At 45.0% G+C, this 14,119-nt stretch overlaps 1 protein-coding gene across 12 annotated transcripts in view; it reads right to left on the bottom strand.

Moving 5' to 3' along the window:
• Positions 1 to 14,119, bottom strand: part of ATP6V0A4 (ATPase H+ transporting V0 subunit a4) — a 57,317-nt gene that overhangs the window by 1,598 nt on the left and 41,600 nt on the right. For all 12 annotated transcript variants that reach the window (XM_088799900.1, XM_088799903.1, XM_074315313.2 and 9 more), the window contains 5 exons: positions 11,291 to 11,409; positions 9,429 to 9,645; positions 6,446 to 6,547; positions 3,946 to 4,077; positions 465 to 582 (listed from right to left, as the gene is read on the bottom strand). In XM_088799900.1, the coding sequence (XP_088656026.1) occupies positions 465 to 582; positions 3,946 to 4,077; positions 6,446 to 6,547; positions 9,429 to 9,645; positions 11,291 to 11,409 (688 nt within the window). The remainder of the gene's footprint in view (positions 1 to 464; positions 583 to 3,945; positions 4,078 to 6,445; positions 6,548 to 9,428; positions 9,646 to 11,290; positions 11,410 to 14,119) is intronic.

Genomic DNA, 14,119 nt, shown 5'->3' with positions numbered 1-14,119 from the left:
CCCCACATGAGATGGTCCACACAGTGGGGGAGTTTCCATCAGGACAAATACATGGTGGCACAGGGTGCACCCGGGAAAGTGAGCCAACTACAGCGAACACAGCAATGGAGGGAAATCTGAGTAACAGAGCGCTACGCCTGAGGAGCAAACAACAGAAGAATACGTGTAATGTGACGGGCTATGGACTGGATCTGTGTATCTCCACCCGCCTCTACACACTGATGGTACTTGGGGATGGCGCCTTTGGGAGGTGAGTAGGGTCGTGAGGGTGAGGTCCTTGTGACACAGTTACAGAATTACAGTGCCAGACCTACTGGAAAAAAAAAAAAAAAAAAAAAAGGTGATTTAGTCCTAAGGAAGAAGAGCCATTACAGAGCTAAACTTGCCAGAAGTAACCCAGAGAAGGCACTTTTACCTACGAGCCCATGGCCTCTGATTATGACCCTGATGGGGGCCTCACTCACCTGCATGAGCCAGGCTGAGGGCCCAGAGCCGCAGGTAAGAGGCGGTGTTGGAAATGCAGCCCAGGCAGTACTCGATCGTGTGGATGGCTTGATGCACGAATATGTCTCCAAAATTGAACTGAAAGAGAATTTTTATTCTAATGCGTTAGGTACTTTCTACAGAAAAGGTACTACAAATGACACACAGATAAATAAGACAGATCAGTAAGACTATGGACAATTCTGGTGGAACTAGGGGAAAACAAACATTAATATACTGTAGAAAGAAAATCAGCAGCGCCAAGTAGGGTATGGTATGTGTGCTGTAACATTTCCCAGAAATAGCTGAAAAGGTTCAAAGAAGAGAAATTGGTTGATGAGGGGAGTCGTCAGAGGACGGGAGATGTGTGCTGTGCCGTGAGGATGGGGAGAGATCAAAGGTCAAAGAGAAGCAAGACATTCCTGGTGAAGACAATGACTCCTGGTAAGGAAAAGGCTGCTAGGTGGGGACATCATGAGGGGAAATTATGGGGAAAAACCACTTGGCTGGAACTGGGATCTTGTGTAGGTGAAATGCAGAAAACAGTACGCAGGTGTGAAGTTTCAGGAAAGGCCAATGATGGACAGACTTGAGAAAATAACCTGGAGTCAACAAAGAACCATAAAAAGCATCTGAATCGAAAGTGGCCAGAGGAAATAAGGAAATACTTGGGGGAAGATTAATCTGGTTGCAAAAGTGAAAGGAATGCCGATAAAAAGCCAGTTTGTTGGTCAGCTTAATAATCCAGGTATGAAGGGAGAAGAGACAAGGCAAAGACAGTTTGCTGCTTCCTTCACGCGCTGTGACACTGTGGGGGAAAGAAACAGTCGCTTCCCTCAAGACCTCAGAGTCTAACGGGGAGACTATGCAAACGGACAGTTACCACCCAACAGTACGGGAAGTGCAGTCATCAGGGAAGTGCAGGATTGTGGGAACACAGAGAAGCGTCCCCTACCCAGTAGGGTCGGGGTCACCCAAGGCTCTGAGGGTCTTGAGTCTGAGTAGCTAACTGAATGGCACTGACAGAAATGGAGAAACTGGAGGAGATGAGTAGTCGATTCTCAGACATGTTGCATTCCAGGTGGTAGCTGCCCATGCACCACGAATCTCTCAGCACACAACAGTAGATGCAGAACAGGCTCAGAAGAGAAGTCCAGGCTGGAAAGGGACACCTGGGACCTCACCTGTGGGAGGAATGACACTGGGAGCTAAGAAGACTGAGAATATCCACAAGGGAAAGATCACAGGAAGAAGAGCTCCCAGCCTTGGGAAACGTCTTCATTCCGAGATAAGAAAGACACTCCTGCTGAAAAGAAAAGGTCAGAGAACCAGGGGAAGCCACGTGGCTGTAGTCAAGGATGGAGAGAGACCCAGGAAGGAACTGAGGGTGTGCTCAACGATGTCAGATGCTTCAGAGAAGAAGAGACAAAAGTCAACGCCTCTCAATTCAGCAATGAAAACAGCTAGGAGGAACTGAAGGGTGGGGAGGCCAGAGACGGACAGAGTGGGCAGAGAGGGTCAGGGTAAAGAAATAACGTGTAGTGAAGAATTAACCCTGTTCAAAGAGAGGTCCAGCTATGTCCTGGCTCCTAGGAGGCAACCTCTAAGCCCTCGGCATTTCCCAAGTGAAGGAAATGTCGTTGTAATTTTTGGTGAGCCCTGGGACCACACGTGATCCTTTATGTGGAGACTGGCCACACCAGAAAGACCAACCGTGTGTGGTTAGAGAGTTGAGGCTTGGAGCCAGTATTACCAGCCCCATCTCCAGGGAGGGGAGGGAGCTGGAGGTTGACTATAACCCCCTGATCAATCACGCCTGCATAATGAACCCCAATAAAATACAGGACACTGAAGCGCAGGTGAGCTTCCTGGGCTGGCAGTGCTGTGCACGTACTGCTGGGAGAGTAATACATCTCTGAGGACACAGAAGCGTGACATCTGGAACTTTCCCAGTGGATTCTGCCTATGTGCCTCTTCCTCTGGCTGGTTCTCATTTGTGCACTTTTGTTACAATCCAACTGTAAGTATAGCACTTTCCTGAGTTCCATGAGTCAGTCGATAAATTATTGAACCTGAAGGAGTCTGAGGGGACGCTGAATTTATAACTGGCTGGTCTGAATGAGGGTGGTCCTGGAGTCTCCCAAACTTGTGGCTAGTGTCAAAAGTGTTGGGCAGACTTGGCAGTCTGGAGAACTGTGCCCTTAACCTTGAGTTTGGCTAACTCCTGGTGAGGAGAGAAGTGGGAGAGGATTTTGAGAGGGAAGCAGAGCCAAGACTGTGTTTGTCTCGTGATGGGAGACCATGGTGATGATACCTGGGGGAGCCTGACGTTGCCCAAACAAGGGCAGTCAATTGGCAGAGGTGGTGTGAGAACAGATGAAGGAGGTTGTCCTGAACAGGCTGGGACTTAAGGAGTCCAAAGCTGTGTGCGTTGGATTGTGAAACCTTCCAGCAGGTCTGACCGGCTTAGTACTATCAGTAGCCACTACTGTGGTTACTCTCTGTACCTAGAATCTTGCGGGGAAAATTTTCCATCATCCAGATTTTTCATTAATTCTAATTGACCATCCATTAGTTAAAATGAATTATTTTTTTTTAGTAATTAACGTCACCAGTGGAGCTCCTTGCAGCACCTCAGCATCACAGGAACCTGCCCCCACTCCAGAATCAGAAAAGAGCTCCAGCGAAAACCCCCAACCAGGTGCGGATTGTGGGGGACCTCTATCATGGCAGTAAAACAGCCAGCTGCCTGCCTCTATCTGGGAAAATGTAGCACATTCCTGAGGAGGGGAGTGGCTGCCCTTGGACAGAGAAGGCAGGGAGGGGGGACAGAATCAAACAAATCCTGAATTCACAGGAGAGGCAGATAATGTTACAATAAGTAGTCACCAAAGTGACGGCAGAGCCAGGGTGCAGGCAGGAGGAGGTGACAGCAGCTGTGCTGCTACACCGGGGAGGGGGGGTGGGAATAAAATCACCCACGTTTTGCTCTAGTATCTCAGGCTAGATTTGGGCTCTGCTCTCACATTGTGAGGGGCACTGATGGGAAAGCTCATGATAAACGCAGCTGACTCCCAGGGGCCCGGTTCTGAGCCCAGGAGGACTCAGTAACATTGAGGGCTTCCTAGGTCACCAGATCTGAACGCTGATACTCACCTCAGTCACAGATACAGCAGCACCTGTGCTAAAATATTGCAGTGCTCCTCGATTAGTGGGTGAGGAGCTGTTGCTCTGCTCCTCCTAGGCGCTCCCCCTCCCCTGGGGCCTTCCCAGCTCCCCAAGACTCAACAATTACAGGGCTGCCAGCAGTAGGGTCCTCTGGACCCTCCCAGCTCTGCTGCCAAAGTTCATTCTGATGGGCTGGTGTTGGCTCTTAAGTATTTGACTATCGCCCCTGACCAGATCCGCTTCTGGAATCTGTACGAAGTGGGAAGTATTCACAGGGTGTCGGGTCCCAAATACCTCTTCTTCATGGTCATCCTGGGTCCTGTGGGCACCTGCAGAAGTGGCCTGATCACCGCCACGCAGGGAAGAGTTGGAGCTGTCACCTTCAATGTCCTCCGCGGCGTGTCCTTGGATCATGGATCCCTGCAGCTGTCAGCAAGCAAGGGAAGGAAGTGCTACATTCATTCTTAGAATCAGAATCACAACAATTCTGTCCGAAATAAAGGCTTTCGTTAAATATTAGCTACAGACCAGACACTGTTCTAAGCTCTGTATTACCTCATTTCGCCTTCATCACAGTCTTTTTACGGAAGCACAATGATCACCCTGTTTTTACACAGCGGTGAGCTACAGCACAGAAAGGTTAAGAAATGTGCCCAAGATCACACAGCCGGTCAGGCTTGTCAGCAGCAAAGCCAGGATTCAAACCCAGGCAATCTGATTCCAGAGCATGTGCTGCAGGAGGTGCCAAATGATTCAGGCTTGAGGGTAAATCAGCGCAGGGACAGGTGGGCCTTTCTATTGTTTAAAAAAATACACAGTCATCAAATCATCAGCTGTACCTTCGACATACATGGCCTTGGGACCTAAACACTCAGATTTCTACAGGCAAAATTAGGACATGAAAGACTGCTATGGTCTGAAGGTTTGTGTCCGCCACCAAAACTTATATGTTAAAATCCTAAACCCCAAAGACAATAGTATTAGAAGGCAGGGCCTTTGGGAAGTGACGAGGTCCTGAGGATGGAGCCCTCATGAATGGGATTCGTGCTCTGATAAGAGAGACCCCAGAGAGAGCCCTCACCCCTTCCACCAGGAGAGGACACGGCAAGAAAACGCAGACGATGAAGCAGGAAAGGGGCGCTCACCAGAATGAGCGTCTTGGAGCCTTGACCTTGGACTTTCCAGCCTCCAGAATGGTGAGCAATACACTTCTGTTCTTTATAAACCACCCAGTGTGTGGTATTTGGTTACAGCAGCCCCCACAGTCTAAAACAATGACTTTTCTAACACAAATATACTTTTTAAAATAAAAACATCACTTTATAAAAATAGCTAAGAAAAAAAAAATCAAAGAAAAAACAAAATCTAGGCGTAGTCACCATTCCATTTGGCCTGGTTTTATCCGTGAATTTCAATAGAATATTTCTTTCAAGTCGTTGTGAAACATAATGTCCATGTCCAAAGTTTTCCTAGAATGATTTCATGGGTGGGATAGTGCAATGTAGGCATGAAAGCATCTTCACCTTTCTTTCTTTAGCGAGTCTGCACCTAATATTGGCAGGGCCCAGGGCAAACATCAGGATGGAAGTCTGCATGCCATATGTTTAAATATTTACGGCTGTAAATCCAGCCAACAAACTCTTAAATGAGGTATGTTCTAGCCTCCTATCTTGATCAATAAATCCTCATAAGAACATGAAAGGCCAGGTTCAAATTCAGAGTCTCAGAAGGGCTGGCCCTGTACCATGGTACACCATCCTTTTGCTATCACCTCTGGTTGCACCCCACAGCACGAAGGTCTTCCGTGCACATCTGTGCAGATGCCCTCCCACGACATCCACATTCCATCTACCCACACTCCCCACACATAGGGCCCAGTGGTACCAATGCCAGTGGTGCGGTTGGCTCTTTGAGGGCCTAAAAGTGGGCTTGAGTCCATCTGGCCAGGAATTCCAGGGTGTCCGGTACCAAGAGGGGGTTCTGGGTAAGCCTTTCCCCTTGGCCACGTGGGTTCCTTGTCCCATGGTGAGGAAAGTGACTCAAGTTAATATTACTTTGAATTCTTAAAATCCTATTTTCTCTCCCTCTCAACTTAAGGAAGAAAACACCAAAGAAGAAACAGAAAATAGTTTCTCCGTTTCCATCCCTAACTCTTGCCTTTTCTGGTCATATCCTGGAATTGGTTAAAATGAACAGGAATAATTTTGTAGAAAGAAGCATGATACGAGACTTTGTGAATCGTAGTGACTCCTCTTCCCCAGTCAAAATATACTTTGCAGTCCCCTTAACTAAGCATCTCACAATGTTTGAGCTGCGTGCTGTCACAAAATAGTAAATCAATTTTAAATGAGTTACTTGCAACTTTCTGAAAACACATATGCCAACAGACACGCACAGGATGTTTATAGCAATGCTATTTGTAATTACTAAAACTGAAAACAGGCCAAATTACTATCAATATATGAAGAGGAACTGAATTATTGTGGTATATTGACACAAGGGAATATCATATAGCAAACACACACATGCACACACACACGCCCCGAGCAAAGTTTGCAAGACATAAGAGTCACGCATGTTTGCCATTAATAGAGCATTGTGCTAGAGCTAGGAAGGCCCCTAGGAAAAGTTGGACTCTACAGAAGGAAGTATACCTGGGGAAGGCCAGTTACTCACCTCACTACTGTCCTGCAGGCCCTGGTAAGCCCACCGTTCTCTCTAAATCCCGGATTTCTATTTCCAAGGAACCCACATTCCTACCCACGGTGAGTGAATTGAAACAAATGACTCTTACCTGGGATTTCCGATGATTCGCTCTAAGAATTAACGGCTTGATCAGAAGCATCCATGGCACAGAAATCAAGGCCATAATAACAAAGAAAGTTTGGACTTCTTGCTGCAAGAACAAAATGGTAAGTTCCTATCATTTTAAGGTAACCACACAGCATACTTATGATAAAAAAAGTGCTAACTATAGGACATCTCAGTGGCGTTTTATTTTGAGAGCTCTAAAGCATTTCAGTGAATTCAGTCACCTTTATACCTTGACCATTCTAACTGCCAATAGAGAAATGTCCAGTGGTTCCCAGTGTAATATTGGGGAGGCACTGAAAACTCACCCTCTTTATTCCTTATTCGCTAAGCAACCTTTTAATATACAGTCAAACCATATGTAACCAGTCATTTGAACAAGAAGTACTCATGAGACACATCATCAGGGCAACTTTATTTGTCCCTTTAACTCTGTTCCATGGGGAACAGTTAGCCTCTGGCCCTGGATGAAAGGTGAGGCTGGACCCATGACTTTACCAGTCGCTTTGTGGTAACCCAAAGTCCTTGGGTCACTTTAAGTCACAAGCATTATCTCAATCAGTAATTATATTTCCAGTATAAGACAATTATCTCAGCTCTCTCTCTTTCAAAAAAAAAAAAAACAAAAAACCTTTCCTGTTATGAACCAATTACCCCAATGAATTTAATTTTTTTAAAAAGATTACATGTTATATATAATTTAGTTTTTTTCTTAATGTCTACAATGAACACATACTACTTTTGTATGACAATTTTTTAAAAATAAAAAACATTAACTAGTTGGAATTTTTAAATAAATATATGCTATGCTGAACATAAAAAAAAAAAAATCCCTCACCATCTCCACCTGACGCATGTTCTCATTGTGTGTGAGTTACCTAAGGGGTTCTGGGAAACCTATGTAGAACTCTCTTCCATGTCTCTTTCTCACAATTCGCTTTGCAATGAGGCATCTATGGTTTTTATGTCTGTCTTGAAACCCAGGAGCGCTCCCATTTTACATATTTCCTTTCTCACCCACATAACCCCGTCTCTTCTTTCATGCGTTCACTAGTCACCAGTTTTGAGGAGTGACTCAAAGCTGCTATCATCGAAAGAACCAGGAGGCCTCAGAGGGCTTGGTCCGACCTAGTGAAAGGACTGGAATCGAGGTGCTCAGAATAAAAGGAAAAAAATGGTTCTTCAGCCTTGACACGTCTTCATCTGTTCTGGCCGAGTTCTTAGTGAGGCCATTTATTATCCCAATGGTAACAAGAATTACCGTGATGATAGTGGGAACATCTTATCCGTTCAACCTTTTATCCTCCTCCACTTACACGCTCAAAAGGGGAAGAGAAACCAATTGTCCAATTTTAAACGAGTCTTGCCCCCTCGTGATGTACAAAGCAACTGGAGATTTATGTTTATCTGTTGCTCTTCTTCTTTGATATTCAAACGTGGCCCCAAAACAGCCAGGGTAGTGCTGGGAAGGGGCTGTATTTATCAACTTCCATTATCTCTTCCAGCTGTTTGACCCCAAAATGAGGTTATGGAAACTTCAAACTGTGTCAAGATCATTCATCTTCATACTAGGGCCTGGGGAAACCAGCCAACTCCCAATAATGTTTTGTGTTTTTTTTTAATGGAAAAAAGCTGGAAACGCCATCGACTATGCAATGCTCAGTGCATATTCCAGACTAAGTGTGGGTTTCAGTGTTTATGACAAGAGCTAGTGACACATGAAACATTTGGTGAATTGGAGTCTTTTGCCTAAAAGAGAAGACCTATTTGGGAAATCCAAGCACACTTTCATTCAGACTCAAGCAGTGAGCACATAAACCTTCCAAATACATTCATTTAATGCTAAAAGCTATGGGTGGTTCAAGGTTACTACTGCTGTATCACAAAAAGGTGCTATCAGAGTGAGGTGCGATACCACAAGAGAGCTTTCAGAAGTATAGGTCTTCTCTGGTTATTACCTAAAGTCATTCCTTATTATTTTCATTAAAAATTGCCCTGTCACATGTTTTTTATTTGCTTCTATAGGGGAAGAGAACACAACTAGAAATCAAGCTTATGGGGACGTGTATGGCCATAGGGGGACCATGGCTTTCCCTAGGACACCCCAGATGAGCAATCAGTCAGGTGACAGGTACACCACAGGGTCACCTGGCATTGGGACATTAGCCCTAGAGCTTGACCCAGAGGAATCAGAAGTTATAGAAGTGGGTCTTCCTTTAGTGAAAACCTACCTTCAAGCAACATAATCAGGTTAATCACTGGGAGAAGCCAGAGGAAACAAATTATTTGGGTTAGCAAAGAATTATTCCCTTAATTGTATTTATATTTAGCTCCCAAGGGACATTTATTCTTTTTAAAAATAAAATATTAAGTTGATAATGAAGCTGAAAGAAATGGAAGAGATCAGAATGGTAATCAAGTCCCGCTGTTGGGAGGTACTGTCCACAAAAGAAGAGCCACGAGAAGAAAGAGTAAGAAGCACCTCCAACGAGCCACAGACGCTCACAGGACAGCCTGAGTTTGGGCCACAGTTTTCCACAAACCCACTCCCCGCATGAACAGAGGGACGCCGCTTCTTGATTCTATTTCCATTTTCTTTCTTGGGAACCTTAACTAGAGCTCACTTTTAGAATACGAGATTATCCAATTTTACGTGGAGCATTTACAATTTCAAGCCAATTACGTTGAAGGATTAGCTTTTCTTTCTTCCGACAACGTACAAGTCCATTTTCCACCCCACAGTAATACCCGTCTCATGCATTATTACCCAGACAGGAATCGCTGGAGCTGCACCACCACACTGCCCTCAGCCTTGTCCCTCATTTAATAAAAGTCCTGAAATGTAAAGACCTTGATTGGGTGCAAAGACGGCTCAGTCTTGCAAATCATTACTCTCTGCAATACTCAAGAGTATAAGAGATCTGACACAGTCGAGTGCATAGCAGAAGAAAGAAACCTAGAAATACCTGATGTTGGTACAGGGGTGCGTTTGAAGAGTCGCTGTAGTTGAACATAAACATATTGATGAAGTGGATGAGGATGCTCGGAGCTTTGCGAGACACATGGACGTCGAAGTGGCACCACTTGAAAATGATCATGAAAACCAGATACCCAAACAGACACAGCATAAAAATCATCTCCGGAATAAACTGCAGAATGATGTTGAGTGTTTTTCTGAAGTATCTGGGGGCGGGAGACACACAAACGAGATAGAACATGGAGAAAATATCAGTAACTCATTATTCTCCCCAAAGCACAAGATGTTGTTCACTGCATCCACTGCCCTGGGAAGCAGCAGTCATGCACAAATGGAAAAGAGGAAGTGCTTTTGTACAAAACATTCCTGGAGAACCAGGGTCTAGAAGGTGAGGTCTGAAACAAGGTCACGCCCACACCGACAGTTGGTGATTTGGCCAAAGCTTCAAATGCAGGCCCAGCTTTTATCAACACATTCAAAGGCACAAAGATATATAAGGGTGACTTAGAAGATTTCTCCTACGAATGCCCTAAGACAGGTCAGCAAACTATGGCCCTCACTCTTGGTACAGGCGGCAAGTTGAAAATGGTTTTCATATTTTAAAAGGGTTGGGGGAGGGGATCAAAAGAAGAAGAATATGTTTGACACAGGAAAATTATATGAAATTCAAATTTCAGCATTCCTAAAGTTTTATTAGACCATAGCCACACTCATCCGTGTACGTATTGTCAATAGCACTTTTCTCGCCACAAGACCACAACTGAGCAGTTGTGACAGAGACTGTCTAGTCTGCAAAGCCTAAAATATTTACTAGGTGTCCTAGTCCTTATTTGGCCTTTCCCACCCGGGGTCACCACATGACTGGCTCTGGCCGATGAAATGGGAATGAAAGTGGCAGGTGTTACTTCGAGATGGAAGCTTAAGAGTCAATGTGTGATTGACCACTGTCCTCCACACGTGGCAACTGGCAGCGTTCCAGCCGGTGGCGGCCCATCAGCCCAGGACCCATGTTGAGGATGACAGGAACAGAGCCCCCAGTGGGCCCACAATGGACATGTGTCATGGTCTTGAGCTACTGAGATTTGGGGGCGTGTTTGTCACCACACAATAACCTAGTTCATTCTGACTACACAATCTCAGAGGTGTCAAACAGCACGTCCAGCATCACACAGCTATTAAAAGTTGGAACCAGTACTTAAACTTCTGATTCCAAACTCTGTATCATTTCTGTGGCACCACGCTGCCTGCACTTACTCCTAAACTACCTGGCAGGTGGGGTTTCAGCAACACCTACAAGCTGCCATGTCCACACAAGATGCTTCTGAACAGGCAATTTGAAGCTGTTTTCAAAGATTTATACCTTTAGCATAAATAAGCTGTAGAAGCTTTCCAGAAAGGGATCTTGATAGAAGGAAAGGAATAGCCAGAGAAGTGGAAGGAAGAAGTGCCAGTAGGAAGAAATTACACCAAAGCAATTCAGAATCTGAGGGCACTTTGGTCAAAACGCACTTACGTCCCCATTTGCACACTGGTGGGAGCTAAGCCTGGATGTAGCACCAGTGCAGGTCTTCCAGGTTGGGGGGACAGGAGGTGCTGGGGGCCTGCCAGCCCCTTTCCAAACCCTCAAATATATGTGAAGTGAAAGGTGCACTGACCTTTGAGGGAATTCAGCTGAGGAGAAACAGAGGTGCCATTTCTGGCAAACCAGCTTGTCCTGGCTCAAGCCAAGAGACACGGAAAGCACTCCCGTAGAAAGTACACTCACACAGAGGGACACAGAGTGAACTGGTGGCTCTGTCCCTGTCACTGCGGGGTCAGACCAACCGGTGGAAAGTTAACCATAAAACTCACATGTGATTGAAAAGGCTGAGAATGACGCCGAAAGCCATCTGGACGATTCCCAGGATAACCGACATCTTCATCTTATAGGAGTTCAGGAACGTTAGTTTGTTTGAAGCCAAATTCCAGATCTGGATGGGAAAGGCGACCAGAAATACATGAGACCAGAATCTAGACGCTCAACTGGAGTTGGGGGCGACGGCGCTGTTTCCCCTGAGGAAGTCACGCTGGGAAGCACATTTTCAAATTTCAGTCCAGTTCAACTCACGTATTTTAGGTTCAGAAAAGGACCAAGCCCCTTATAAATGCAACTCTGATGACAAAAATGTCAGAACTATTAGTACCACTAGTAAAACATCAAGTGGCTGAAAGGAAACTGGGAAGAAAAGTCCTATATGATTTTTCCCTTGTTCTAAGTGAAAACAGATTCTGAAGTATTATGGAGATCGAATACTTGCCTCAGTTCCCGTAAGAAAGGTGTAGCTCTCTGTCCCATGAATTTATCTAATCCTTTCTTAATAATACCACCTTTTACTTTGAATTCCTATAGCACTTCACATTAAAAAGCATTTTCCAGACCCTTGTCCGGTAGCCACTCCTATAGCCAATATTTATTAGCACTATGGGTAAGTCACGTCCCTGCCTTCTACAAGGGACCAGTTCGCCAAACTTGCAAAGAAAGGGCCACGTGTATGTACCTGCCTGCCCCAAAGGAGAATGGCACACAGAGCCACCACTCAGAGTGGTTAGGGGGCTGGTCAGGGTCTCACACGGGTTAATGACCTGTCACTAAGGTTCTTCTTCCCCACAGAAATCTCAAGTTCCCCTGTGATTTCCAATCCCCAGCCCCATGCAAATGACGCAAGTCCTTGCGCCTACTTCTGACCCCTCTTGAACTTAAGGCCCATTCCAAACCACCTGCTACCCACATTTTGAGAGTTTGCTTTGCTGCATCTCAAAGGTAACAACGCCACAAGGGTCTTTTCATCTTCCCGCCTAAAATGACTTCCTCCTCTCCAAACTGCTATGCTGTCAAGGGGACAACATCCACCTAGGCGCAGTGTCAACGCATTGTCACTGTGTCCCCTCCCCCATGCACACACAGGGGCAGGAAGCACATCTCACTGATTCCTGCTCTACAACGTCTCCAGCTGCACAATCACTAAGGAGGCTGCTGGGAAGGGGAGGGGAGGGACTCCAGTAACAGGTGCCCACACACCAGTCTCCTCTACCCTCCCCATCTGCACTGGTATCTAACCTGCACCAAGCTCGCCCTCCATCCTCTGCCCTTCCTTTTGCCCACCTGGTTTATCAACCCCACAGGGTCACCCAGTGTGGTGAGGGCAGGGTACCCAGCACACAACAGACCCAGCCAAATCTGATCAACTAAAAATGTTCATGGTTAAGAACCAGACACATACAAAGCTCCTGGAAGGGACTGATCTCATTTCATTCTAACAAAACTTCTATGAGATAGATACAGTAGTCTCCCCTTATCTGCGGTTTCACTTTTTGTGGCTTGTTACCCATGGTCAACAGTGGTCCAGAGGTCAGAAAATATTAAATGGAAAATTCCAGAAAGAAACAATTCTGAAGTTTTAAACTGTGTGCCGTTCTGAGTAGTGTGATGAAATCTCACACTGCCACGCTCCATCCCACCCGGGATGTGAACCATCCTTTGTCCAGCGTCTCTCCACACTGTATACGCTTCCTGCCTGTTAAGTCACTTAGTAGCCAGCCATCTTGGTTATCAGGTCAACTGTCCTGGTACCACAGTTCAAGTCACCCTTACTTTACTTAATAATGGCCCCAAAGCGCAAGAGTAGGGATGCTGGCAATTCGGATCTGCCAGAGAGAAGCTCTAAAGTGCTTCCTTTAAGTGAAAAGGTGAGTACAGGACAGTAAGATGTTGTGAGAGACCACATCCACATAGCTTTCATTACAATATAGCTACGACTGTTCTATTTTATTATTATTGTTAATGTCTTAACTGTGCCTAATTATTACATTAAACTTTATCATAGTATGTATAGGAAAAAACATGGTACATATAGGGTTCAGTACTATCCATGGTTTCAGGCATTCATTCAGGATCTTGGACTGTATTTCCTGTGAATAAGGGGGGACTACTGTATAACTATTCCCATTTTACAGATAAGGGGCTTTATCTTACTCGCAGGGAGATTAAGTTACTTCTACATCTAGGAAGAAATAATATGGAGTGTTTACCCCACTTATGTACCCCACTCTGTTCTGGGTGTTTTACATGTAATAATCATTTACTTTTCTGAGCAACTCTATAGGTTAGGGCTGTTAGTAGATCCATATTATAGATGAGGAAACAGAGACACAGAGATATTAACTTGCTCGAAATCACATAGCAAGGAAACAGAAAAGCCAAGATTTAAACACAGGCTGTCTGATTCCAAAGTGTGGGCTTTTAACCATTGTGTCATGTTCATTATAAAATATTTACAAACGCCTTTAGAAGGACCTCTCAGCTCTGCTAGCCAAATAGTTTGTGATTTGATTCAAACTAGATGCTGCACACGGTCAATAAATGCAGCTGTAGTAATTTTACATGATGTAAAAATCAAATCCTTAATTAATGCATGTAAGTGCTAATACAGGCACAGATATGTCCCATTAAAAAGGTCATCTCTGGGGAACAGGATTGCAGGAAAAGTAGGAAAGACAACTCTTTCCTTTTTTATATTTTGTATATGGATTTTTAATCATATATTATTATTTTATAATAACAAGACCAGGATTTTTCAAAAATCTAAATGTTACTAGGAAAAAAATTATTTTCAACATCCTACCTTCTCTTGCACCCTCACA

This window comes from Rhinolophus sinicus, chromosome 8, assembly GCF_057876585.1.
Source record: "Rhinolophus sinicus isolate RSI-liver-muscle chromosome 8, RSI-T2T, whole genome shotgun sequence".
Classification (NCBI taxonomy): Eukaryota; Metazoa; Chordata; class Mammalia; order Chiroptera; family Rhinolophidae; genus Rhinolophus; species Rhinolophus sinicus.
The sequence above is the reverse complement of the archived record's forward strand: the minus strand, read 5'-3'. Positions and strand labels throughout refer to the sequence as shown.